Source organism: Podarcis melisellensis (assembly GCF_964234715.1).
Source record: "Podarcis melisellensis genome assembly, chromosome: 5".
NCBI lineage: Eukaryota > Metazoa > Chordata > Lepidosauria > Squamata > Lacertidae > Podarcis > Podarcis melisellensis.
The window spans coordinates 71,761,420-71,787,072 of NC_138537.1; the positions used below are offsets into that span (position 1 = coordinate 71,761,420).

The 25,653-nt window shown below is 41.5% G+C and overlaps 1 protein-coding gene and 1 long non-coding RNA gene across 13 annotated transcripts in view; one reads left to right on the plus strand and one right to left on the minus strand.

Moving 5' to 3' along the window:
• The window catches only part of CTNNA3 (catenin alpha 3), a 564,841-nt gene that overhangs the window by 512,511 nt on the left and 26,677 nt on the right, over nt 1-25,653 (plus strand). For 6 of the 7 annotated variants that reach the window (XR_014168802.1, XR_014168803.1, XM_081913569.1 and 3 more), the window contains 2 exons: nt 2,158-2,250; nt 13,435-13,616. Coding sequence is in view for 5 of the 7 variants with exons in the window: in XM_081913569.1 (XP_081769695.1) it covers nt 2,158-2,250; nt 13,435-13,616 (275 nt within the window). In the remaining 2 variants the exon portion in view is untranslated. Of the gene's footprint in view, nt 1-2,157; nt 2,251-13,434; nt 13,617-16,339; nt 17,437-25,653 lie in introns of those variants that run through there. The other variant, XM_081913572.1, reaches the window with a different exon arrangement.
• LOC309371192 lies at nt 1,777-24,021 on the minus strand. Of its 6 annotated transcripts, none has more exons than XR_014168865.1 (5): nt 23,806-24,021; nt 8,798-8,905; nt 4,055-4,347; nt 3,236-3,466; nt 1,777-2,230 (listed from the first exon to the last, which is right to left on the minus strand). It is a non-coding gene; the product is annotated as an uncharacterized lncRNA (long non-coding RNA). The 6 variants fall into 6 exon arrangements; XR_014168869.1 differs by lacking the exon at nt 23,806-24,021 and adding an exon at nt 9,090-9,521 and having other exon boundaries at nt 8,798-8,872; XR_014168870.1 differs by lacking the exon at nt 23,806-24,021 and adding an exon at nt 9,090-9,521.

Consider the following 25,653-nt stretch of genomic DNA (forward strand, 5'->3'; position numbering starts at 1 on the left):
TACTACTAATTACAAGGCCACATCATTCATATATATTCTGCTACAGCACTTGAAAAGTACCCACAAAGAGAAGGATTTTGAACAGTTTGATAGGAGAGAGACTCTTAAAGTACAGGGATCAGGGATGCTGTATAATCAATGCGTCATTCACAATTTTATGAGCATTTTCAATTTGGTGAATTACCGCAGAATACTAAATTAGGTAAAGGACAATGCATATTCTTTCCTGGAAAAAGGTCCCAGGGGCTGAGAAAGCTCTCTAAATGGGACTCTGAGGAGCCACTTCCTGTCAGCATAGGGCATCCTTCCCTAACCTGGTGTCCTCCAGATGTTCTGAGCTATAGCTCTCAGTAGCGCCAGCTGCACTATACAAAAATTAGGTGACAGGAGTGAAAAATGACAAATGAAAGCAAGTGTGTACAGTGGTGCCCCGCAAGACGAATGCCTCGCAAGACGAAAAACCCGCAAGACGAAAGGGTTTTTCGGTTTTTGCGACACTTCGCTAGACGATTTTCCCTATGGGCTTGCTTCGCAAGACGAAAGCCCATAGGGAAATCTCCGGGGACCTCTTTTAAATGCTGGCGGTGGGGAGCAAAGCCTTTCCCCACCCTCCGGACTTCAGAAGAGGTCCAGGAAGGCCGGCGGGGGCGAAAGGCTTTGCTCCCCACCGCCAGCATTTTAAAAGCGGTCCGGGATAGCAGGGAAGCGCTTCCCGTTATCCCGGACGGCTTTTGAAGGCAGGCGGGGGAGAGCAAAGACTTTTGCCCCCCGCCAGCCTTCAGAAGAGTTATATTCATCTTTAAAAGCAATTTGAATAAATGCAGTCTGTTTCTATGCAAATAGGGGTGAGTGTTTGGTAATGCACAACTCAAAATGTGCGGATAAATAAATGATTAGAGGCAGACCTACACAGACGTTCTCATCATACAGGTCTCGCATTTGAATTCTAACTTGAAAATGTAGGGAGCTTTCTTGGAAAATGCAAGTGTCTTTTAATCCCAGGAAAAAAGAGTTGGGTCACTTAACTGACTATATCAAATAACATGCAATTAATATGAAGCAATAAGGAGCATAACTAAAATATGTGTTTGCAAAGTCAGGCTTTGGAACACTTGCTATGGTCTGAGAGAGACAAATGAGGTATCAGATTAAATCAAAGTGTCTAGCTGATGAACTATGGGTGGTATTCAACAAATTGTTACTTAAGAGTAGACCAAATGACATTAATGAAAATGACTAAGTGAGGTCTAGTAATTTCATTTGGTTTACTCTGAGTAACAGTTGAATACCACCCCATGTTTTTGCAAAATATACCCCAAAATTAGAGCAAATGGGTGGGACAGGTGAAAGAAAGTGGCAAATGCCAGCAGAGTTTTTCATTACCAATTTTTATTGGTTGTAAGCGGTCTAACTTCAGTTGAGGCCTAACCTCAACAACTAAAGATTTATGGAATGCTAATGGACACTTTCAGCTGCTCAGATGTCAAAACAACAACAGCAGCACACACGCCTTAGTGGAAGATGAGGCTGTGTGCTTTTGGTACAGAGATATAGCAGAGAAGGCAGCAGATATTGTTGAAGTGTTAGTCAATTATTAAACACAAGTGGACAACATGATTAGGCAGCACTGGTCACCTGACCTCCAGCTGATGACATGGTCCCAATTTCTCTGGAGAATTGGGAGAGGTCATTTGCACACACGTAACTCTAATATGTATCCTAACAAATTATTACGATAATGTGGTGAAATCAGCCTCCTTTTACAAGTCTCATAGGTTACTTTGTAACATTTGTTTTTAATAATCACAAACCATTCTGTGATAGCATTGTGATAGCAACACTGCATTGTGTAAGCCATGCATAACTGTCACAAATATAACATCCAAGAAAATCAGGAATGATCAGTGCAAAATATGGGGGTAAAACAATCTGGCTGTGCATGTTCAGTTATATAACAATATGCTACACAAAAACTAGTTAAATAGGCTGAAATAATAGCTCATGTTCTTGAATTCACATTTTTCTTATATGTGCATTCATTGCGGAAGTGGGGTCATATGCCACCTACATTAGGTCCAGGCAGAAATCTGGTATTCTGTCACAGGTGTGTGACATCTTTAAAGTTCATGCATAAGAATAATGTCATGTTCTTTTCAGACCCCAGAAGAACTTGAAGATGTCTCTCATCTTGAAGACGATCATGATGCACACAGCCGCACCAGTACTCAAACTGAAGGGAAAACAGACAGGGTATGTACCAAAGCCATTTTATTCAAAAATAGTTGCCTGTATTGTTTGTCCTTTAAGGAGTCTTATCATGGATAATGCCAAAATATTAACTCTTTTCTCCAGTAGATTTCTGGAAAAAGCATATGAGATCCAGAGTGAAATTAGTTATGAACTGAATGAGAAAAGGCTGAAGTTCTCAATGCTGGTGTGTGTGTGTTCAATTTGCTTGTGAAATGCCCACTCAAAATTGGAAGGTGCTCATTCCTTGAAGGGCTGATTGCTATTATTGAGTGTTCATATTCTTGTATGTTGTTTGAATACAAAAGGAAACTAGTTTTAAACAGTTTGGCTAGTGCTGCTTGTGTTTTCGCCTTGCAGCCTGGCTCTTATGGAGATTCTTCACATTCCCAGAATTTAGGCTAACCTACATTGCTCAGATAACTAGGCAATGTGAAATCTCCCATGAAGGGAGTACATCTGTATTTGTGAATCTGACAGATACTGTAGTGTCATATTCAGTTTTAATGGAACATGAAATATAAAATTTCATTGGGAACTATTTTACTGTGAAAAGTAAAAGGTAGCATTTCCACTTCTCTCCATCACAGCTTGGGAGCGGGGAAGACAACCTTTGGAGAGCAAACGGAGACATTTCCAACCTTTCCTATCATAGTTCTGAGAAGGGGGGTGGTAGCACAATCTTTTACACTTCACAGAAAGATATGTGAAAGGTAAAAAGCAGAATTTCCAGGACTGCCCTGTCTCAGCTTTAGGGTAGGTATGGTGCAGAATGCAAAATCCAAAGTATCGAGAAAACACTTTATCTTCCGATCTCACTGCTGGTGGACCAGTGGGGGCTGGTGGACCACTTCCTGAATCTTGCTGGGCTGCATCTGGCCCACAGGTTAGTCACCCCATTTATGTAATTTATATCTCGATCTCCCTGACATCAAGTGATACAAGATGGGATAGAAATATTTGAATAAATAAAGCATGCACCCACTACCTTGCCCGCAGCTATAGATGTAAAGCAGCTGTTTCAGAAAAAGAGAGTCCAAGTGGTGTAGTTCCAGATGCTCCTTCTTGCAGCTTGATTTCCTCTGGGTTTGCAGTCCCATTGTGAACAAAAATAGAGTTTTCTGAGCGCTAAAAGCAAGAAACAAGCACCCTCCATCTTGCGTCCACTCCCTTGTTCCTTGCATGCTGCTTCTGTTAAGACCTTATCAGTTCCAGTTCCCTACATCAGAGAGACCCACCATTCCAGGAAGAAATCAGAAGAATGACAGCTGAACGTCAGGGTTTGCCAAACAATTTGTCTCTAGTTGAATTGTTTATCCTGTTTACAATAAGCCAAGGTTTTCTGCATCTTGGAAAAATCTCTCTCTCTCTCTCTCTCTCTCTCTCTCACACACACACACACACACACACACACACACGTCTAAACTTGTGTACAATGCAGATACCACAATTCCTTTTACTTTAAATAGTCTCTAGGGACATCATTTTAATAATATTAACTCCTGTTATTATGGGTGGGATGCACCTTAGTTAATATAGAAGAGATAACACTTTGCTACCCTATCATTCATTAAATTTTCAGAAACTGAAACAAAACAGTAGGAACGGTACCAGTCAAAGTAGCAACCCCCCTTTTGGCTTTTAAGTTGCAGTGCCTTTCTAGCAATAAAACGACAGTCTTCTCAGATTGCAGTAGTAACTTTATAGAAGGCGAGCAACCCAGCCAGCCATAATCTGAGATATATATGCTCTCCTAGGAGCCTGTACATACCATATTGAGAATTACCACTCATTGGGATTAGCTCACCTGCTGCTGCACAAGTACAATTTTCTCTGTGTGAGGTATGACATAAAATTGAATAAACATTCAAACTGACCAGATGGCGGCTGTACAGATGCCAAATGGGTGATGCCCTTTTGCACTATGCTTTGGCAGCTGCCCAAAGCACCTGTCCTGATCAACAGCTGTCTTCTACACAGTCTCCAGGAGCAAAGTCCTCTTCTGCCCAGGTGAAAGAGCGTTCAGAGGAACAGAATCTTCACCATGCTTCCACAATGGTGTCCAATAGTAACAGAATGTTGGCAACTTCCATGCAGTCTCTGTATAGAATGAATGCAGATAATCAGGGCATAAGTGATTATACCTACTCTTTCTTCAATTTATTATGTTAGACTTTGGGAAAAAATGTATCAATATTCTAAAGGAACAGTGCAAATATTTAAAATCAGTTAATTCCCCAGGGTTTAACTGTGACTTTCCAGTGTTCTTAAAACATACTGTGGGAAATGAGGTGAAGTGTAGGTGGGTTCCTATGAAGCAAGACACAGTGATAACAGCAATAACTTTTACTGAAATAAAAGAACTGGACAACTAGGGCAAAGCAGCTGCTTATATACTTTTCTGAAGGCCTGGGCCACTCCCACTCTCAACGTGTCTAAACTCCCAAGCTTCAAATCATAAAGAGTTTAAGGGCCAATGGCTATAGCCCAAATCCTGAAACATTCTGTGATTAGATATGTATTGCGCTAAGAATCCTTAGTTCAGACTCAAGCTCAGGCAAACACAGGCCACTGAATACATAACACAATAATTCCTAAACTAAACAAAACACTTGGCAATTAAGATACCACTGCTGCCCAATTTAGTCTGAATTGTGCCTTAAAGCTATTACCTTTGGAGTTTGAGATAAATAAGGGATTTCCTTAAAATAGTTTCCATGCGGAATAATTGTTGGTGTAATTTGGAAAAATAGGTGAAATTGCAGGAAGGGATGCTGACAAGATTTGTTCATTAATTGAATTTATATCCCACTTTTCCTCAAAGGAGCCCAAGGTGGTGAACATAATTCTCCTCCTGCTTCCCCATTTTATGCTCATAACCACATTGTGAGGTAGCTTCGGCTGAGAGTGACTATGGTTTCAGATTTGGGTTTCAGTCCGGAGGCTGAGAATTTGCCTAGGAAAAGGTCTGCTGCTTCTCTTCCTGTTGCCAACTGTCTGTATATGGTACTCACTGCCTACTGTTATTGCTGAATTATGCCATGCCACTCCCATTAGGACTGCATCATTCATTGTACATGTGTGCTCAAGCTCCCATATGGAAAAGTCTGTTGGTGGGGAAAATACAAATTGTGGTGCAAACATGGCAATAGTGGCACAGGAACGTAACAACGGCCCTCCTGGGTCAAGCCATTGGCCCATCTAGTTCAGTATCTTGTTCCCTCAGGAGTCTGATGTCTGATGCTGATGGGATAACCCACAAGCAAGGCATGAGCACAACAGCACTTGGTCCTCCCGAGATTACCCACACCTGGTATTCAGAGGCCTAATGCCTACGTCAGTGAGGTAGAACATAGTCATCCTTGTCCTCCATGAATTTGTATTTTAAAAATTGCCCTTCAATTTTATATAATTTAAATTTGATTTTTTTATTTATTAAATTTGTCTTTTTAAGTGATCCAAGTTGGTGGCCATCACTGACTCCCATTGAAGTAAATTTCATAGTTTACTATGCATTAGGATGGATTGCAGGGGATAGATAACAGTGGTTCTTGAACTGTGCATTAAATGGTAAACGGGGAAGTTTGGTGGTTTTTAGACAATGGTGCGGTGGTGGCTGGTTTCAAGTTCAAGAGACAATAGAAGTTATTCCAGAAAACACATTCAAACATTTACAGTACAGTAACGCGGGTGGCGCTGTGGTCTAAACCACAGAGCCTAGGGCTTGCCGATCAGAAGGTTGTGATTCGAATCCCCGTGATGGGGTGAGCTCCTGTTGCTCCTGCCAACCGAGCAGTTCAAAAGCACATCAAAGTGCAAGCAGATAAGTAAGAACCGCTATGGTGGGAAGGTAAACAGTGTTTCATTGCAATGCTCTGGTTTGCCAGAAGCGGCTTTTTTTCACGCTGGCCACATGATCCAGAAGCTGTACGCCGGCTCCCTCGGCCAATAAAGCGAGATGAGTGCCGCAACCCCAGTCGTCCACGACTGCACCTAATGGTCAGGGGTCCCTTTACCTTTACAAACAATAAAGTAAGCATGCAAAACTATATACAAAATCAAACTGAGCCATTTTCAAGTTACAATGGTCTTAACCTGTGCATTTCTCTTCACCACTCAACCTTCTACTTTGAAGTTATGGTATGGAATGGTATTAACTGATCAAGCACCTAAGATATTTAATGTAGTGAAGTGATCTCATAGTATACTGGACCTTATTGTGACACTAAGCCCAGCAGTGTAGAGTGGCGCCTCGCAAGACGAAATTAATTCGTTCCGCAAGTTTTTTCTTCTTGCGAGTTTTTCGTCTTGCGAAGCACGGTTTCCCATAGGAATGCATTGAAAATCAATTAATGCGTTCCTATGGAGACCGCTTGCCAGGCTGGCAGTGCGGAGAAGGGCTTTTCTCCCCACCGCAAGCCTTCAGGACAGTTACGGGAACAGAGGGGAAGGCGCGCAGCACCACCAACATTCTGAATGTTGGCGGTGGGAAGGAAAACCCTCCTCCCACCACAAGTCTTCAGGACAGCCATCCGAAGGCTGGCGCGGGGAGAAGGTCTCTCCGCCCCACCGCCAGCCTTCGGAGGAGCCTTCCGAAGCCTGGTGGGGGGAGGAGGTCTCTCCACCCCACCGCCAGCCTTCGGAGGAGGTCCGAGGACAGTGGGGAAGACACGCCGCGCTTCCCCACTGTCCCGGAGATTTCCCTATGGGCTTTCGTCTTGCGAAGGAAGCCCATAGGGAAATCTCCGGGACAGTGGGGAAGCGCGGCGTGTCTTCCCCACTGTCCTCGGACCTCCTCCGGAAATTTGTTTTGCGAAGCGCCTCCAAAACGGAAAACCCTTTCGTCTAGCGGGTTTTCCATCTTGCGAGGCGTTCGTCTTGCGGGGCACCACTGTATCCAAAACTCATGAATGGGATTAAGAGCCTAATTTAAATGGATAAGCAGATGCATAGGTGAGAAGGCAAAGGGTTTGTATTTTTTGTTTTGACAGTGAGAACCAAACAGATATTTTATATTTTACATATAAAATTGGATTCACAAACAAGCTGTTTGTGTAACTGAGAACTCTTGTAGTGATATGATTGTTATGCAGAAGATGCCTGACATGATTTCACAGTAGCTCCTGCTTGCCCTTCAACCTCCTTGCCTCCATATCTTTTTGCTTATGAAAATGCATTTGCAGATGCATTGTAGTCTCCAAACAGATCTGCTACACTTGAATTTAACAGGCTTCTTTGACCCCACATGCTCCCTGCACCAGAATCATGATTTATTTTATATAAAGCCCTTTTGGAGAAGGGCTATTTGAGAGGGATTTTCTTTTGTTCACTTTTGTGTTCAGTAATATTTAAAAATAAATCCACAGTGCAAATAGTTTAGCAAGGCTGTGTGGGTTCTGGATAAGGAAACTGAAGTGAGAAGCCAGCAAAATATATATTAAAAAAACAAAACATTTTCCCATAATTGTTTTTGCTATTTTAAAAATTGTTTAAATCAAGCTGTCCCAACATTCTGAGTTGGGATGATAGACTTTCATTCCGGCTGAGCTGGGCTTGGGTCTTATGCCAGTGTAGCCCCACCTGAGCCTGGGGATCCATTGGATCCTGGCAGATCTTGGGATTGAATTACCCCCTCAGTGGGTACAGGATTGCAGCCTGAATAATAATAATAATAATAATAATAATAATAATAATAATAATAATAGTTTTCAGGTTTCCCCAGCTACTCTGGGCAGCTGCCAACAGAGGACTAAAAACAGAATAAAACATCAAACATTAAAAACTTCCCTAAACAGCGATGCCTTCAGATGTCTTTTAAAAGTTGGATAGTCGGATAGTTGTTTATTTCCTTGACATCTGATGGGAGGGCGTTCCACAGGGCGGGCGCCACTACCAAGAACGCCCTCTGCTTGGTTCCCTGTAACCTCACATCTTGCAGTGTGGGAACCACCAGAAGGCCCTCAGTGCTGTACCTCAGTGAATATCCTCCTCCTGTTGTTTTCTTGAATGAGGAACAATACTTCTATAAGGCTCCACAGCCTCAGGGTGGACTGATGTCAGATGAATTTGATTATGTATTTAAAATTCAGTCTAAGTTCACAGCATGTTGGTTGGCATACACAAAAATATTCAGGAATTTGTTTTTCAGTGAAGCAAAATTGCTATAATGTTAATTAACCATCTGTTAGGCATATCCTTAATGTATCACACAAAATCTAAACTTATTTTACTGTCCTGTAATCTGAATGGATTTTATAATCAGGATGAAGAGTGAGAAGTTGTCCAATTTCTAACACAATAGCAGCCAGAAAATGTATGCCTGAAAGTATGTCATTTTAAAATGGATTCTGAAAAATTATTTAGGCATTATTCCTCTAAGCAAGGAGTAGCAATTATTTTAGGTGCGCATACAATACATACAGCTGTTAAGAGGGCAGCCACCTGAGCTCTAACAATGCATTGGTGAACTGATGCCCCTGCCTTTGAAGAGGCAAAATTTCCATATGGGAGGGAAACAGTGAAGCAGTCTGGTCTGGAATGTGATGGGTACCTTTTCCAGGAAAGTGGCTGGCAACATGTGGGCATGATGGGGTGTCTTTTAGTCTTTTTGTCAGATGAGCAGGAGCTGCAGTAGGGTACACGGACCACATTCTCTCTCCTAAAGATGGACAGCATCAACATGAAGTACACACTACAGTCAGTCTTCTGGCAGGCAGCATCAGTATTAGGCAGAGGAGATGTCAAATGGGAATGTGCTGCCCCACATTTCCACCATGTGCCAGAATGCCCTCCCTCATGGAACTTGACAAGAGGGGTGGCCAAAAGAAGGTTTTGCCACTTACCTTTTCGCTCAAGGGCAAAGAAACATGAATAGCAACTCTATGTGCTGAAAGTGAAGGGACAGGCAGGGTGCCTCCTCTTGTGCTTATTCACACTGCCTGATGGGTGGGCCGGCTCTGGCATTAGGTCACAATGGAGAAACTCTCCTTTTCAGCCTCACTCCTTCAGGCAAGTGGCATCAGAAAGTGGTCACAATGGCCAGCCACTCATCTTCAGGCAGGTGGCATCATAAGTTCACCAGAATGGCCAATTTGTCTCCTTCAGGCAGAGAGACCCTTAGTGTTGCTGATAATATCAGAAGAGAGCTTTGCTCTTCCATTATGCTGTAGTAGTTGGCCATTGTGACCTCCTCCTGATGCCACCTACCGGAAGGAGAGAGACTGGCAACTGTGTTGATACCACAGTGCAGGGTAACAACCTACCTGAAAAAGACAGGTTGGCCATTATAGCTCTATTTAGCCATTGCTATTTATTGTAACACACCCACTTTCTTTGTGGCAGTTTATGAAGCTGAAATCTATTGCTTTAAAGGGGACCTACTGCCACTGGGAACGCGGGTGGCGCTGTGGGTTAAACCACAGAGCCTAGGGCTTGCCGATCAGAAGATTGGCGGTTCGAATCCCCGCAATGGGGTGAGCTCCCGTTGCTCAGTCCCTGCTCCTGCCAACCCAGCAGTTTGAAAGCACATCAAAAGTGCTAGTAGATAAATAGGTACCACTCCGGCGGGAAGGTAAACGGCGTTTCCGTGCACTGCTCTGGTTCGCCAGAAGCGGCTTAGTCATGCTGGCCACATGACCCAGAAGCTGTACGCCAGCTCCCTTGGCCAATAAAGAAAGATGAGCCCTGCAACCCCAGAGTCGGCCACGACTGGACCTAATGGTCAGGGGTCCCTTTACCTTTACTGCCACCTGCCCAAATATGTGAGAGATGCAACACCCCAAGTTAAGTGAAGAACGATCTGTTTCCCTTCGCTTTCCTTTGGAATATACCCCCACTTCACCTATTATAATAGAGTGGTACCTCTGGTTACAAACTTAATTCGTTTTGGTGGTCCATTATTAACCTGATACCTTTCTTAACCTGAGGTACCACTTTAGCTAATGGGGCCTTCTGCTGCCACTGCCACATGATTTCTGTTCTCATCCTGAGGCAAAGTTCTTAACCCGAGGTACTACTTCTGGGTTAGCGGAGTCTGTAACCCAAAGTGTTTGTAACCTGAGGTGTTTGTAACCCGAGGTACCACTGTACTTACTTGTTGGTGTGTGTCACACCATAATCCATGGCTTTTGCTCTAAACAGTGGCACTACCTGGTATCATTTAGTAATGCAAAACATGTCATTGATTGGGAGTACAGCAAACATGTGATTAAGATGCTTTCGATGCAGAATGTCCCAGTTTTAGGTCCTGGCATCTCCAGGCGGAACTGGGGAAAGTCTCAAATGCTGGAGAGCTACAATCAATCAGTGAAGATAATATTGCACAAGATGGACAAGTGGTCTGAGACAGTATCAGGAGGCTATTTCTATGTGACTTAAGTTTCTCTGGCCGTAAGCAAGCAGCAAACTGCTGTAGAGGCAGGGACACTAGCAACACAATATTATTACATCATGCATTTTTCATTATTAAAATGCAGCAAGGAAAAGAGGAGGAGGAGCCTTTCAAGCATGTAAAGTAAGATAGAGAACTGCATTTCTGGTTTGAATTTTAAAATTTAGTTGAATGCAGCCATGAGTCAGCTTTGGTTTCTGTTTCAGCTGAATACTTTTAAATATTGTTCCCCTTAAATATGAAAAGTCCTTAGCCATCAGAGAATATTCCCACAGAGATCCATGCCTACAGGCTGATTATTCTGTATGATTTATGAGCAGCATGGCACTGTGCTACTAAGGAAGATAGAATGAATGACCTAGAGAAACTTGCTTCTAAATATGTCCTCTGTTAAGATTTGGAATGTTTCACTACCTTGTAGTGCCAGGAAAGATCAAGAACCCTATAAAGGTCCCCCAATGTATGGGATAATCAATATTTTCTCATGCAGTTGGATGGAATTCTAAAACTGAAGGGAGGCTATATTCGCTTCTCCACGATCTGCAAGGTTTAAAATAATTTATCCAATGTAACTAGAATTTAGTCACAGTTCAGTCTAAACGTGTTTTCTGTTTCAATCCACATAAGCTGTCCTCTCATTCTGAAAATGACAAGCACAGTAGGAAAAGGGTTGTTTTCAGTTGTGCTATTCTTACACATTTCTTTTTGTTCTCTTTAGTTTTTTAAAAATGTTCCTTGTGGTGACCAAGTGAATGGTTATATAAATCTGTAAATACATTTTTCTAAGCATGTCAGATTAGTTTAGGAATATATATCTACAGATATAGATAACCACAGATTAGCAGATTTCTATTCCAATACCAGAGCAGTTTCTCTTCTCCTCAAGCATTTATTCAGAGCTCCTTTTGGCAAGGCAGATGGCATAATCATTGACAGCTGGAAAGAGGCTGGCCATCATTAAAACAAACACTAAATACACGCTTCTAGACAATTCCTGGAAATTAAAGCATGTAAGTAGAAGAAAGAATAGAACATCAGCATTGAAAATGACTAAACAGTTTATCCGTATTTCATGCCTTTGGGAGAGAAACTGATTTTTTTTCTTTATAGAAGTGATATGCTTAAAGGGCATCTGAATTCAGGTAATCCTGCTTGTCAGTTACTGCAGAGACTGTGGATCTGATCTAGTCACTGCTGCACCCAGGCCTGGTGTCAGCACTTGGTATGCTTGGGAAACAACTGGGGTCCAGGTGCCGCGCAGGGCTCTTGGGGGCTGATGCTTTGCCTGCTGAAACCTCGCCACCAGTCTCTACCTCCTCTGGGTGGTGGCAGAGGTGCTGTGATTGTCTGAAAAATATCCATATGGTTGTGATATTGTATGCTCCACAATGCAAGGAATGCCCACTGTCAGGCATTGCATTATGGGGCATGGCAGCTGCTTGAATCTTTTCTAGCAATTACAACGCCACTGTTTCTAGCTAATCCTGCTAGTCCCGAGGAGGAGGAAGTGGTTGGCAGCAGCTCTAGGAATACCACTACAGACAGTGGGCCCAAATGACAGCAAGGGGTGGTCTGTGCTGGCAGGTAACCCACAGAAAGTAGTAAGCAGAGGGCTCATCCAAGCCTGAGGCCGCACAGGAGTATTCAGCTAATCATTCCCTTGTCTATTCTAGAAGGATTGTATGATGAGCCTTTCACATTGAAGGGATGGGGAGCACACCACAAAACACAATACAACACCCACCCACCCACCCCAACAGGTTAATAATGAGTTATCCTGGGTAAGATGGTGGAGTCAAAACAAATGGCCCAAACTACACAATACAGTAATATATGAACATATTTAAATGAAGAATATGCTTGGATCACAGTGAGTATGACAATATCAGTAATTTTAAATTGTTGTGATACCAAAGAGTAGTACCCACTTTTGCAACTGATACATTTCCCAGTATCAATCCACAACACTTGTCTTTCATCAGGGGTATTTCTGCCCCACTGTGATGATTTGTCCTGAGGACATCTCTTTACTTCCTTCTATATAGGTAAATAAAGGTAAAGGTGAAGGGACTCCTGACCATTCAGTCCAGTCGTGGACAACTCTGGGGTTGCACGCTCATCTTGCTTTACTGGCCGAGGGAGCCGGTGTTTGCCTGCAGACAGCTTCTGGGTCATGTGGCCAGCATGACAAAGCCACTTCTGGCAAACCAGAGCAGCACACTGAAACACCGTTTACCTTCCTGCCAGAGCGGTATCTATTTATCTACTTGCACTTTGATGTGCTTTTGAACTGCTAGATTGGCAGGAGCAGGGACCGAGCAACGGGAGCTCACCTCGTCGCGGGGATTCGAACTGCCGACTTTCTGATCGGCAAGTCCTAGGCTCTGTGGTTTAACCCACAGCGCTACCCGCGTCCCACTATATAGGTAAATAGTTGCTATTAATTCCTTAGGTGAAGAGGAAAGTGCTACACTTAAACTGCCCTTTATCTCTGTTACTGGGTGGCCTGTCCCACTAAAAGGGACCCTGGGTGTCTGGGTGTGACGTTTTTATTTATTACAATCTGTGCACAGAACACACAGTGGTGCAGTTTTGACTTTTCTAAGGATCCAGTGCAGGACCAGCCAATCCTTGGACAAATACATAGCCCAAAGATGCAGGCATCAGATCTCAGCTGTTGTTTCAAAATGACATCTTATTCAGAGCAGTCATTTGTTAATGTCCATTTGCATCCACAAAAGAAGGACACCCTCTGACAAAGGCAGATGTTTTGCAAATCAAATTATCTTACCTTACAGGCAAAGATGACTCAGTTGCCAGAGGCAGAGAAAGAAAAGATAGCTGAGCAAGTGGCTGACTTTAAGAAAGTCAAGAGTAAACTTGATGCAGAGATTGAAATATGGGATGATACCAGCAATGACATCATCGTTCTGGCTAAACGGATGTGTGTGATTATGATGGAGATGACAGACTTCACAAGGTAATTATGCAGGATTTAAAATACATACATACATGCATACATAGAGCTAGAAGCAATTGTCACGTTCAGAGTGGAAAACACAAAAGAGTTTATAATGACAGATGACAAGTGAGTGTCACAACTAATAAAACTGAAAATTGAAGTATTCAGTGTGAAATACTGAAATGCCAAGCCGTTTAAACCATCATACTGTGCTTGCCTTAGGGGCAAAAAAGTGATGTTTATCTTTGTCCTTTTTGTTTTCCTTTGATTTTACTTGAGGTTATTTTCTCTCGTTGATCCTTTTAGCACTGTTAAACAGTAAAGTGACCTAATGGGATTGAAGTCCTGTGGTTATGAAATTACTCAGATAAAAACAGGAAAGCTCTTGAATGTGTACAGCATTTGTTCTTCATTGTGAACTTTGGGCCTATCTGTGCTAGAAATTTACATGGTTTTATGACTTTAAATGTCACAGCTTCATCAAAGAATCATGGATATGATGATATGGAGAGGGAGTAGATCCAGGGATCCCTCCTAGATAACAACAATTCCCAGTGTTCTCTGGGAATGTTATAGGAATTTAAATTGGTGGTGTAATGCAGCCTTTGTGTTTCTGTACTTATGTCTGAAATACTGGAATTTTCCATAATGCTATCAGGGTTGGGTCTACTGGTCAGAGTGCATCCAGTATCTGTTTTAGCAAACTACGCCTTTGCAGGCATTTTATTACCATTTAATCAACTTTTGGATAAAAAAGATTAGTTAAAGACCTAAAGAAAACTAAAAGAGTAATTATATTCTGGCTGGAAACTGAAACCGTTGATAGAGACTACGAGATAGACATACAGCTACACTGGGAAATCTCCCTTTTCCCAGATCTCTGCAGCTCAGTGTTTAAGGCTATGTCCCGGACTTGCTTCGTAACACATAATGGTAAGGATGCTGTGAATCCAAGGACATATCTATACAGTATTATGAAACATTATGTTTGGCTTGGCTGATAAACATACATGTTGGCAGAAATGTTGTAGATGTGGCTTTTATGGAAATAAATGGGAGCTCTTCCATATATATAAGGGCTTTCATGACCCCCTTCCTAATGCAGCCTCCTGTGTCACTCATACGAGACTATTCTCAAAAGCAGGGGGACCACTGTGCCAAGAGAATTTCCAAACAAACAAGATTTTTAAGATGTTACAGTCTGTTCTGCTTTGTTTAAAAAGTGGTATCCTTGTTGTGGTATAACATCTCAGTTCTTCTGTCGTGCAAACTTAAAATAAGCTCTTGTTTAGAACAAACAAAATCCCACCCTTATCTGCCATTATATTTTGAAATTTGCACTTTAAAACAATAGTAACAGGATGCTTCCTCAAAAACCCTTTGGCACAGGAAGGCTTTGAATCTCCCTACTGCTGGTTCTGCTACCTGTAACTGTAACTAAGGCAGACTTAGAAATGAAATGGAGTGCAGTTCACAGCCACTGTTCATTTTACCAAGCAAACACTGACTTTCATTGGCCTTTCATAAAAAAGGTAAAGGACCCCGACCATTAAGTCCAGTCATGAACAACTCTGGGGTTGCGACGCTCACCTCGGTTTACTGGCTGAGGGAGCTGACGTTGGTCGGCTGACAGTTTTTCCGGGTCCTGTGGCCAGCATGACTAAGCCACTTCTGGCGAAACTAGAGCAGAGCACGGAAACACCATTTACCTTCCCGCCGGAGCGGTACCTATTTGTCTAATTGCACTTTGATGTGCTTTTGAACTGCTAGGTGGGCAGGAGCAGGGACCGAGCAATAGGAACTCACCCAGTTGCGGAATTTGAACTGCGACCTTCTGATCAGCAGGCCCTAGGCTCAGTGATTTAGACCACAGTGCCACCCACATCCCTCCTTGTCTCTCATACATAGGATTAAACAAATGCCTTGCAAAAATTTTAACTACCTGCTCTCTCTGATCCATATTAACAAGTCCTTACAACAAGGACTCCCAATCAAGTACTCCCAATCAATGGAGAAATATGTAAATATAATCTTTTAGTTGGACATAAGAGGTCGGATCCAGCTACGGTAAACTGGTTAAAAAGTTCCATTGATGTCAATGAGAATTGTGCAATTAACTTAGTAATATACAATTTAAATGAAAATTGTGAATTTACAATCAAGACTTTCATAAGTAAGCTGGACCAAGAAAATAAAAGCTTGTTCACTTTATTCTGCATAAGCCATATGGATTATTCTCAGGAAAATAAACAGAAGCATATTTGTTAAAAGTGTACAATCATGTCAATGGTGAAGGCAGATGGTAGAGTAGTGTTGGGGGCTGCAGTCCTGAAGAGTGGAATTCCAAAAGCAGCAGGTATGAAATGGAGCAAGAAGAGAATTTCCTAGTGGAGGTACCATCTGGATCACACAGGATTGAGAAAATGCATTAGTTTAATGCACACTTTGTATACTTGGATATTTTTTTTTTAGAGCTATAAACCAAAACAAAGAAGTCACAGTCTTCCCTCGTGGAGCTTATAACCTGCATGGGTATTGGGGAATTTAAAAATATAGTTGAAACAAGCCTTTATACTGTTGTACACCACCCCAATCTGAGTGGTGCAAGATTACCAAACATTCAAAAAGGAAAGATATAGTAGTCAGAGGGGACTTAAATTACCCTGATTATCTGTTGGGACACACACTTGGCAAGAATGTAAGGTCCAACAAATTCCTCAATTGCCTTCCTCATTTCGCAGAATGTGGAAGAAGCAACAAGGGGGTAATCTTTCTTGGACCTGGTCCTCACCTACAAGGAGAAACTAATCTATAAAGTGGAAGTACAGGGAATTTTGGGAGGAAGAGATCACGTCCTCTTGGGATTTCATTATACACAGGCAAGGTAAAATTAAGTACAGTCGCGCCTGCACTCTAGACTTTAAGAAGACTAATTTCAGAAATGAAACTTACAGAACTACTGGGTGAGGTCCCTTTGTCAGAAATACCCAAAGAGAAGGGAGTCTGAGATGGACGGGAGTTTCTTAAAGGTGACATACTGAATGCACAAATGCAGACGATTCTAACAAGAAAGAAAGAAGAGTGAGAGGCACCTAAGAAAAACGGTGTGCCTGCATAAGGAGCATATAGATGAGCTGAGAAGAAAGAAGGGAATGTGTAAGAAATGGAACAAAGTAGAAATCATGAAGTAGCCTACAGTTGTAGGAAGGTCAGGCAGGCCAAAGCTCAGAATGTACCCTGGCTTGCAGGGTCTTGGACTAGATGACTCTCAGGGTCTCTTCAAACTAATACAATTCTATGATTTTATTATTCTAATTGGCAAACTTATTCTGGAATTTATTGTTGGACATCCTTTGCCTGTCCTTTTTACATTGCAGAGGAATTGCATTTGTTTTGCTGCACTACTATTTTATAAATATTCGCGAAGAGCTATCCCTCCCTCTTTCTTTATTATTGTTTCAAAAACAGTTCACTCTCTGTTTCACCTTTGATTCTGTTCTAACCTATTCAGGTAGGTTCTCCTCTGGATAAAGTGAAATGGAAGAGATCTATATTGCATTCTGTTTGTTCTTCATATGTTTGAAGATGGGTCTAATTGTGGTATTAAATTAAACCCCTGGTTCTCCATTCTTGAAAGTATCCTAACCTCCTCATGTTAAATCTTTCATGAATTGAAACAGGTATTGTTGGTGAAACATCTGATGTCCAACCACAAACCTGCCAAGCTGGTATGGGGACACCCTAACCTAGTTTCCTACTTTCTATTTCTATTTATGATCTCAGTTTAACATGCATAATTGAAATAAATGTTATGTACAAAGCAAAGTAAACAAGTAAATAGAACAATGGCTTATTTGGTTTGCATAATGACAAACAGGATTGAGAATGTCAATTTGCTTAGGTTCACTTATGTAAATATACTGGTTTGACCTTAGCTTCCAAACAAAATTATGCCACTAGGGATGTCAGGTGTTGTCAGGAGATGTTTGATGTCCTACAAATGAATCAAGTACAAGAAAAGAGAGTAGCCAATTAACAATACAATCAGTGCCTACATTTCTCTCTCATTTCTTGTAGTTCTTTCATTTTTAATGCTAGGCAAGGCTATGTTTAACAGTACAAACCTATGCATGATTACAGTATGCCCAAGTGTTTTCAAAGTAGCTTACTTCCTAAATTTGCTTATCTTTTTAATATTATTTACCTATGCCCATAACCAGTGCTTTTGCCTCTTTGGGAAATATATCAGTTCTACCTTAGCTGAGTATTAAATATAATTTCAAACAGAGCTGAGGGGAAAGGAAAGTGGGGAGGAAATTTAATCTAAAAATGCTCTCTACAACAGGGATGGGGAACCTGTGGCCTTCCAGATTTTGCTGATGCTGATGCGAGCTGGAAGACTACAGATTCGCCCTTGCTATTGTACATCATGGGTGAGATTATCCTGATAATGGACTGTTATCTTGATGAGCATTGTTGTTGTTTTTATAAGGCTGCTGGGGGATACAATAGGCGGATAGTTTCCCTCACTTGAGAGACGCTGGCTGAGTTATTTTGATAGTGTTAGTGCAGAACAGTGTTCCAACGACAGAAACCCATTCCTTCTTAATTTAGTGGCTCTAAAGTCTCTTTTTATTTGATTGAAGTCTTCTGCCTAGGTGGCCCTAGAGCAGCTGTCCATTACAACATTGTTCCTATAAAACAAAATGGGGAATGTGTGACCTTTTCACGAGGCAGTTGTTTGGTTGATTGTTTCTCACAGGGACAGAAAATGTTTTGTGTCTATCTTGCCTTTACATTTCATCATTTGGATGGTCCAGACATCATCTAAATGATTGCTGGCTATTTAAACTGGTCACTTACAACATCTGTGTTCTAATCCTAGTGGGAATAAACATTTTCATGTGTAAATAGAAGTAGAAATAATGAGTGGACAGGAACTGTTGGGCAATTTCCCCCCTCCTCCAACTATCCCTAATACAAAAAACCGTGTTCTCTACATTGCTCCAGATCCCTGTGTCTGCTAGATTTAATATGTATCAGTTTAATAGTAGTAGTACTACCTGACTTAAGAAATATAACTTCTGTATATCTTATCTTTTTGAACTACTGACCTGCAACAAAATGTTTGATTGCTGCTGTGTAGGATTGTGGGTGGGTTTTTTTTTGGGGGGGGGGGGTTACTTCTGTCATTCTTGGAATCCCCTTATGCACCAGTGGATAACTTTTGGCCCTCCAGATGTTTGCTGAATTACAACTCCCATTATTCCTTGCCACTGGCTAATGGGAGTTGCATTTTTGCACAATGTTTAGCAGTAGCTAAACACTGGAAATAGATGCAGTGAATTATAGTTGGGAGCTGACCCTATTATAGTATAACCATTTGGAAAACGTCTTCCACCACCTCATGACTTGTTAGATATTTTTTTTTCTCAATTAAAAGATTTTAGATCTAAATTCTAACATTTATTTTATTAAAAAAGTAATGATTTAGAATTAAAAAGCACATGAGAATTGAAGGAGACAATTGAATACGATGACATTGGTGTGTATATTCACTCTCTGGGGTCTGCCTTTCCCTGAAAAGGTCTGAATGATTGAAAATATATTTGAATTCCCAAAGAGAAGCATCAAATGCTTTTTGCAGTGCTCTGGCTCCATTGTGTCATATTGCAGCAGGATCCCTAGTGCCAGTGCATGGGGTCAGAGTTATTTGACAGGGCATCAGAGTAAGAGGTAGAAATAACCAGCACTCTGTCCTACACAGAGATGTCAAGATGAACTACCTTCCAAGGTTCTAAAGAGCATAGCAAGGGTGAACTTACTACTTTTTCAATGGGGTTTGCCATAAAGTCCCAGAACGTAACGGAGGAGTAAAGCTAAAGAGAATGAGGATTTTGAATTAAAACGTACAGAGCCACAAAGAGTGGTTTCCACAGCTGGAGAGATAAGCAGTTGGTTAATTTTTAAAAGCAGCCAACCTCTTTGGCTATGGGAACTGTGGCATAATACAAGGCACAGGCTGTCCGCGCAAATCACTTCTTTGGATCTGTGCCCTGATAATTTATTAAGGACAGGGAGGCCATCTGTATGTAGTTCCACTAAATGAATTCTGGCATATTTTGTTTCAGATACAGTACATTTATTTTAAATTGATTTTTTTTGCATACCAAATAGCATCGTCTATTATTTATATTCTGAACTGAGCCTGCCTGCACAACTTGTTGTCATGCACCAAGCTAAACACAGCCCACCAGATTGCTGCCTGCCAGAGAATCAGTAGGCCTTTGCTGTTTGCCCAACAAGGCAGAGATTGGGGGCAGGGGTGGAATTTATCAAGCACTTAGAATCCCACAATAATGCCTAAACTTGATGGGTCACAAGTAGTAAAGTTAACTTTTAAAAAAACCCATTTATACCCCACCTTTCTTCCAAGGAGTTCAAGGTACCGTGCATGGTTCTCTGCCTCCTTATGACAAGATTAGGTGGGTGATCCTAGGTCACCCACACAGTGAGCTTCATGGTCAAGTGAAGATTTGAAACCCGTTATCCCAGCTCCTAGCCTACAATTCTAACTACTACACCACAATGCAGAAAAGAATATTGATCATTGAGCATAGGAAACCCCTCTAGCCGCTGGGATCTATGGACACAAACAGAACTAATGTATGATACCCTTTATCTATATTATTAAATTTTGTCATATCAAATAATTAAATTAAAACAGTGCATTAACCTTCAAAAGAAACACATTTTCCTGATAGGTCAGAAGTAGTCATGTGCAAAAGATAAATGTAAAATATTTTGATAAGTGATTGTAATGTATAATGAAAGATATACATATTTGAAAGATGAGTTACTGAGGCATTAGCGACCTAGAAATGTGATTAGACATCCATATTAATAAACACCTGTCACTATTGCATAACAGATGTTCCAAGAACATATCAAATGCAAATTCACGCGACTCCTTCACTGTGCGGTTAATTACATTACCTATCCTGCAATTTATTTTGTTCCATTTCAGTTGCTAACTGTGGATTTATGAACGAGGGAAGTATTTTAGGAAGTTTTGGAACTTGTTCTTGCAGGGGGGCTTAAACATAATTCTGACACTCATCCAAATTGTGCTTTTTTGTTTGGGTTGCAAAAATCATCTGAGTTGCATAATCTTTTCCTGAATCTTCCAATCATTGAGCTCAGTTCTAAACTGAACTTGCTCTTTCAGAACAGATTTATGCCTATATGCTGTAGGTGGTATCCACACCCTTGGAAATGAGTTTAGCTTATTTAGTCAACTTACCCAAAGTGAGTAAGCTGTTTAGTAAACAAGGAGAACTCAGGTTTGCGGGAAGTCTACATTGTTTTAACAACAAACCTATCTACCCAGAAACAAGTCCAACTGAGTTCAATGGGGTTTACTCCCAGGTAAGTGGCAAAAGACTTTAGACTTCAAAAAAAAACTTTTAAGCGAGTTCCATGTATGGTTCTACTCAGGTTCAAGTTACATCACATGCAGTTAACATCTTACTGCCACCTTACTGGCTTGAACCAATGTACTGAACACCAGGGATTAAATATCTAAATTTAGGAGTGTGAAGGTGGTGTGAACTCCCTGGGATGCTTAAGATTCACCTAAACTTGCAGGTGGCACTTCTTAGAATCAGCTAGCTGTCCAAGTAGGCAATTTCTGCAGTCCTTGTCCAACCCCACATTACCAGGAGAACATGAGAAGCGGGCTCAAGAAAGTTTGAGAACTTGAGATTAGAGGAAAGGACTGAATAATAGTAATAATTTCGGTTATTTATTCCCCACCCATCTGGCTGGGTTTCCCCAGCTACTCTGGGCAGCTTACAGCATATTAAAAAAATGTGAAAGATCAGACATTGAAAATTTTTCGATACAGGGCTGCCTTCAGATGCAAGCTCATAATAAAAGTATTTGGGGGACTGGAATACTATAACCAATTAAGATTCTCACTGCCATTGTGGCAGCTGCCTGAGAAAAAGCTGTGTGATGGGAGCTGTCCTGATCTCCTCCTATTATCTGTTGTGTCCTTCAACTAGGGTGGAGAGCTCATAATTGGAAAGCAAGAACAGAGGTGTTGGTTCACTCTCATGGCATCGGGGGTAAGGTGAGGGAGTCCTTTGATTTGTTCTAGAGGAGAAGGAGTAGATGTGGAAGTCCATCCCCCGAGACTGAAAGGAACTGTTTGTTAGCCATCTTGAAAATCTAAGTGGTGGAAAGGTGGGTTAATCTGTTAAATAACTAAAAGTCTTAATATATTTTACTTATAAATGAAATCAGCTGCCTTAGGAACAGCAAAATTTATTTTTCTAATGCTTTTCTTGCTCCGCTTTATCTCCCATATATTGGCTATTTGTCCTGGTTTAGATTCTCTTTTCATTAGATATTGGTGTAGTTAAGTGGGAGGATGAAAATCTGGCCAATTTGGTACGTAGGTAAAAAACAAAACAAAACCCCGATCTCAGGTGCTTTCAGCCATGAGGGGTTACCAGGACCAACTGTGACTTTTCCTTTCCTAAAAAACTCTAGTTTGATAATATGGCCTGGGAACCCATGGCGCTCGAGATGATGTGGGATCACAACATCACGGGGACCACATGTTCCCCATCCCTGTTTCAAAGTATAAAACTGACGGATCAGCAGGTGCTATTAGCACCAATGGCAATAATCACAGTGCAATCTTAGAATTAGTGTTGTTCCAAGGGTGCATTATTAGCAGAAACAATGATGGGCACCAGAGGGTAACTGCTGATTAAAGTGAAGCTGTAGCTTGCAAAACCTGCACTCTCCCCCCCCCCCATAAAGCAAAAGGAAAGAGGAAAACTAGTGTTCTTGTTGGCTGTATACATTGGTTGTACATGATAGTTGTTTCTTATAATTAGATAAATAGATAGGTAGGTAGGTAGGTAGGTAGGTAGGTAGAGTGTGCAGTATTGAAACTAGCATAAGTTATTATCCAACCCAAAGCTGTGCACTATTAAGGCCCCCAGATTTCAATCCGAGTGATTTAAAGAGTAGAATTTAAATTATCTCATTAAATATGTGGGACTTCAAAGTGCTGGGCTGACTTGTGCTCTTAGCTATTAAAAAGAAGGTAGAAAGTCACCTGTTGGATATTCTTTCAGTACAGGAGTAGATGACTTACTTGATCATAGGGTGTTTTTGCTCTATTCTAGCAAAATTATGCTCCATAGGTATCTATCTTTACTGACATTATTTCGCTGCTGATGTTATTTTAGCATTATTTGCAAAACACATCAACATACCATGTCAGGGTTTGTTTGTGCCTCTATGACACTAGAAGCTGATTCACATAATCTTATTTTTCTGTGGCTGACTAGAGACCACAGGAAAGAATTTTGTAATTCTTGCTGAACAGATTGGGCTTGTCATTCCTTTAGCCAACTTATTATTAGAGCTGAGTTTGACAGCTGAGAGAGAGAATTTACTTGCATGCAAAGGATTAAATCTAATTCTAAATAAATAAACGTAGCAGCATATATCCAAGTCTCTTGCAAATTGCACAAGCAGTTTTGATACTGGGTTTTACGTTGAAAAGCCACAAAATGATCTTAAAAGCCAAAAAGATTAAGTTCAGAACTCAGCAACCCACTTACAATATTCACACCCCCTGCAGTATCACAATTGAAGATAATAATCGCTTTCTGTATTTTTCAGTAGAGGTGGTACTCCCCCCCCCCAGCTTTATTTGGCAATTAATGAGGGTTGGATAAAGCTTTTACGATGCACTCTTGCTCCCATGAGCATTCCAGAAAATGTGGTGCTAGGAGGCTGCAGAGAGATAGAAGGCTTAACTTTAAAAACAGGAGAAATGTGGCAAGGCCAGGAAGCTATGAAGAGCTTCACAACTAAAACGAGCAACCAAAACACTTTAGTTAAAGCCACGCCATACATTTAAAGCTCTGAAACCTGAGAAACCAGGGTTCAAATCCCCACTCAGCCATGCAGGTCACTGCCAGGATTTGGGCCAGCCACTGCCTCAGGTTAACCTACCTCACAGGGTTGTTGTGAGGAAACAAAATGGGAGGGGAAAGATCACATGTGCTGCATTGAGCTCCTTGGAGGGATGGTGGAATATAATAACAATAAATAACAATATAAATTATACTTGCATTTGTGAGGCTGGGATAGTAAAGTATGGTCCAGGGCACAAAGGTACCTTTCTGGCTGGCAGTATGTTGGCATGAAAAGCAGTCTTTTCTCTCTCTCTCCTTCAGATAGATGGGGCAAGGGGCATGCTAGCCAGTTTCTCTCCCATTCAGGTGGACGACATCAGCATGAGGTCACTATGGCCAGTTCCTCCCCTTCAAGCAGGCATCATCAACACAAGAGCAAATGTCCTCAGTGACCAGCCAATGCCTGTGGGAAGAAGTCAAAGCTGAGTGCATACTGCCTCCGATAGTGGAGGTAGAGCATAGGTATTGAAAGCCTTATCCTTTATTAGTACTAAAGAATAATAACAATAATAATAATAAAAAACTTTTTTTTAATCTCGCCCTCCCCGGCCAAAGTCTGGCTCAGGGCGGCTAACATCATGTATATAACATTGGTATAAAATCAAACAATAATTACCTCCCAAAAACAGGTCAAAATCAAATTAAAGTCTAATTAGATGGCTTTCCGCAGGGTTAGGGTTGAAAACAGGGTAAAAGAGCAAGAGAAATAAGTAAGGAAGATGGTTAGTGAGGGAGGCAGCACACACTGAGGAGCAGGATGTGGGAGTAGAAAGAGAAGTTATGTCGGAAAGCGCACCAGTGCTCCCCCTTTTAGAAGTGCCACTTACTCCAACTCATAGGGAATCTAGGGGAACCCCCACAGAAGAAGGCTAACCCCAGCAGCTTGGAAAGGGGAAAGAATATGGGGTAGAATTATCCACGAACAGACTGAGACAGGGAGATTACTAGAAGCTGCAGAGCCAAAGTAAATGTGATCAAAATAAAAGCATAAGCAGGTAAAAGTGAGGGAGGAGTAAAATAAAGAGACAAGATTTAGAACATGAGGGTTAGGATTTGGGAAGCAAACCCTGGAGGAAACAACCTAGAAATAGCAGCAGACCGAGCTCAGAGCAACAGCCCTGTTTAGTAATTGTCTTCCCACCGCACCCGAGTTCTCCTGACTGCGTATTGGCCGAGTTGTGGCATCCTCCAACAAAGCCCTGTGGCCTGGCTTCTCTGTGTGAGTCACACTTGCCTGATGGATTTGCAATGTCACTTGGCCAGCATGGGGCCAATCAGTGCGCTTCTCCTTCTACCCAGCCCCCTCTGGCTTTAAATTGCTATGTAGCTTTGAATTTCAGCCTCAGGGCAGACAGCTATGATACAATATTAAAACTTAATTTTGTTTGCTTTCTATTTTGCTTTCGTTAACACAATATCTCAAATGAAGTTGAGCAAAGTGGAGTAGAGAGCGCTCCCTGGCATTTTTGCATGCCTAATGAAACTGAAACTGCCCTTGCCTACAGGCTTCTGAGGCAGCTAAGTTGAGCTCAGTATTTTCAGACAAGAGGGAGGGAAGGGCTTTCCTCACAGTAACAGTTCTCTTCCTCCTTCTCACAGGAACAATTAATTTTAATTTTTGAATTCTATACAGTTAGCTGTGGGAAGTGAAGTGCAGCCAGCTATCCTAAGGCTTAAACAACAACAACAACAACCCAACAGGTTAAATAAAAGGTGGGATGACACCTTTTGCATAAAGGCTCCTCCATCTGCACAAAAGTTTACAGCACTTTAAACAGCCATGTCTTCCTCCAAAGATTCCTGGGAACTGTAGTTTGTTAAGGGTGCTGAGAGCTGTTAGAAACACCAAGTCCCCTCAATTCCTCTTCCCAGGGAAATTCCCAGCATTATGATGACGTGTTATTTAAATTGTTGTTAAATTCACCAAATTGAATGTTTAGCTGAGTAACATTATACACATACATGCATGTATTTATACTGTAGTCTGTGGATTGCCTTTGGTTTCCAGAAGCCATCTGCAATATATTTGCGCACTATATTATTATTATTAT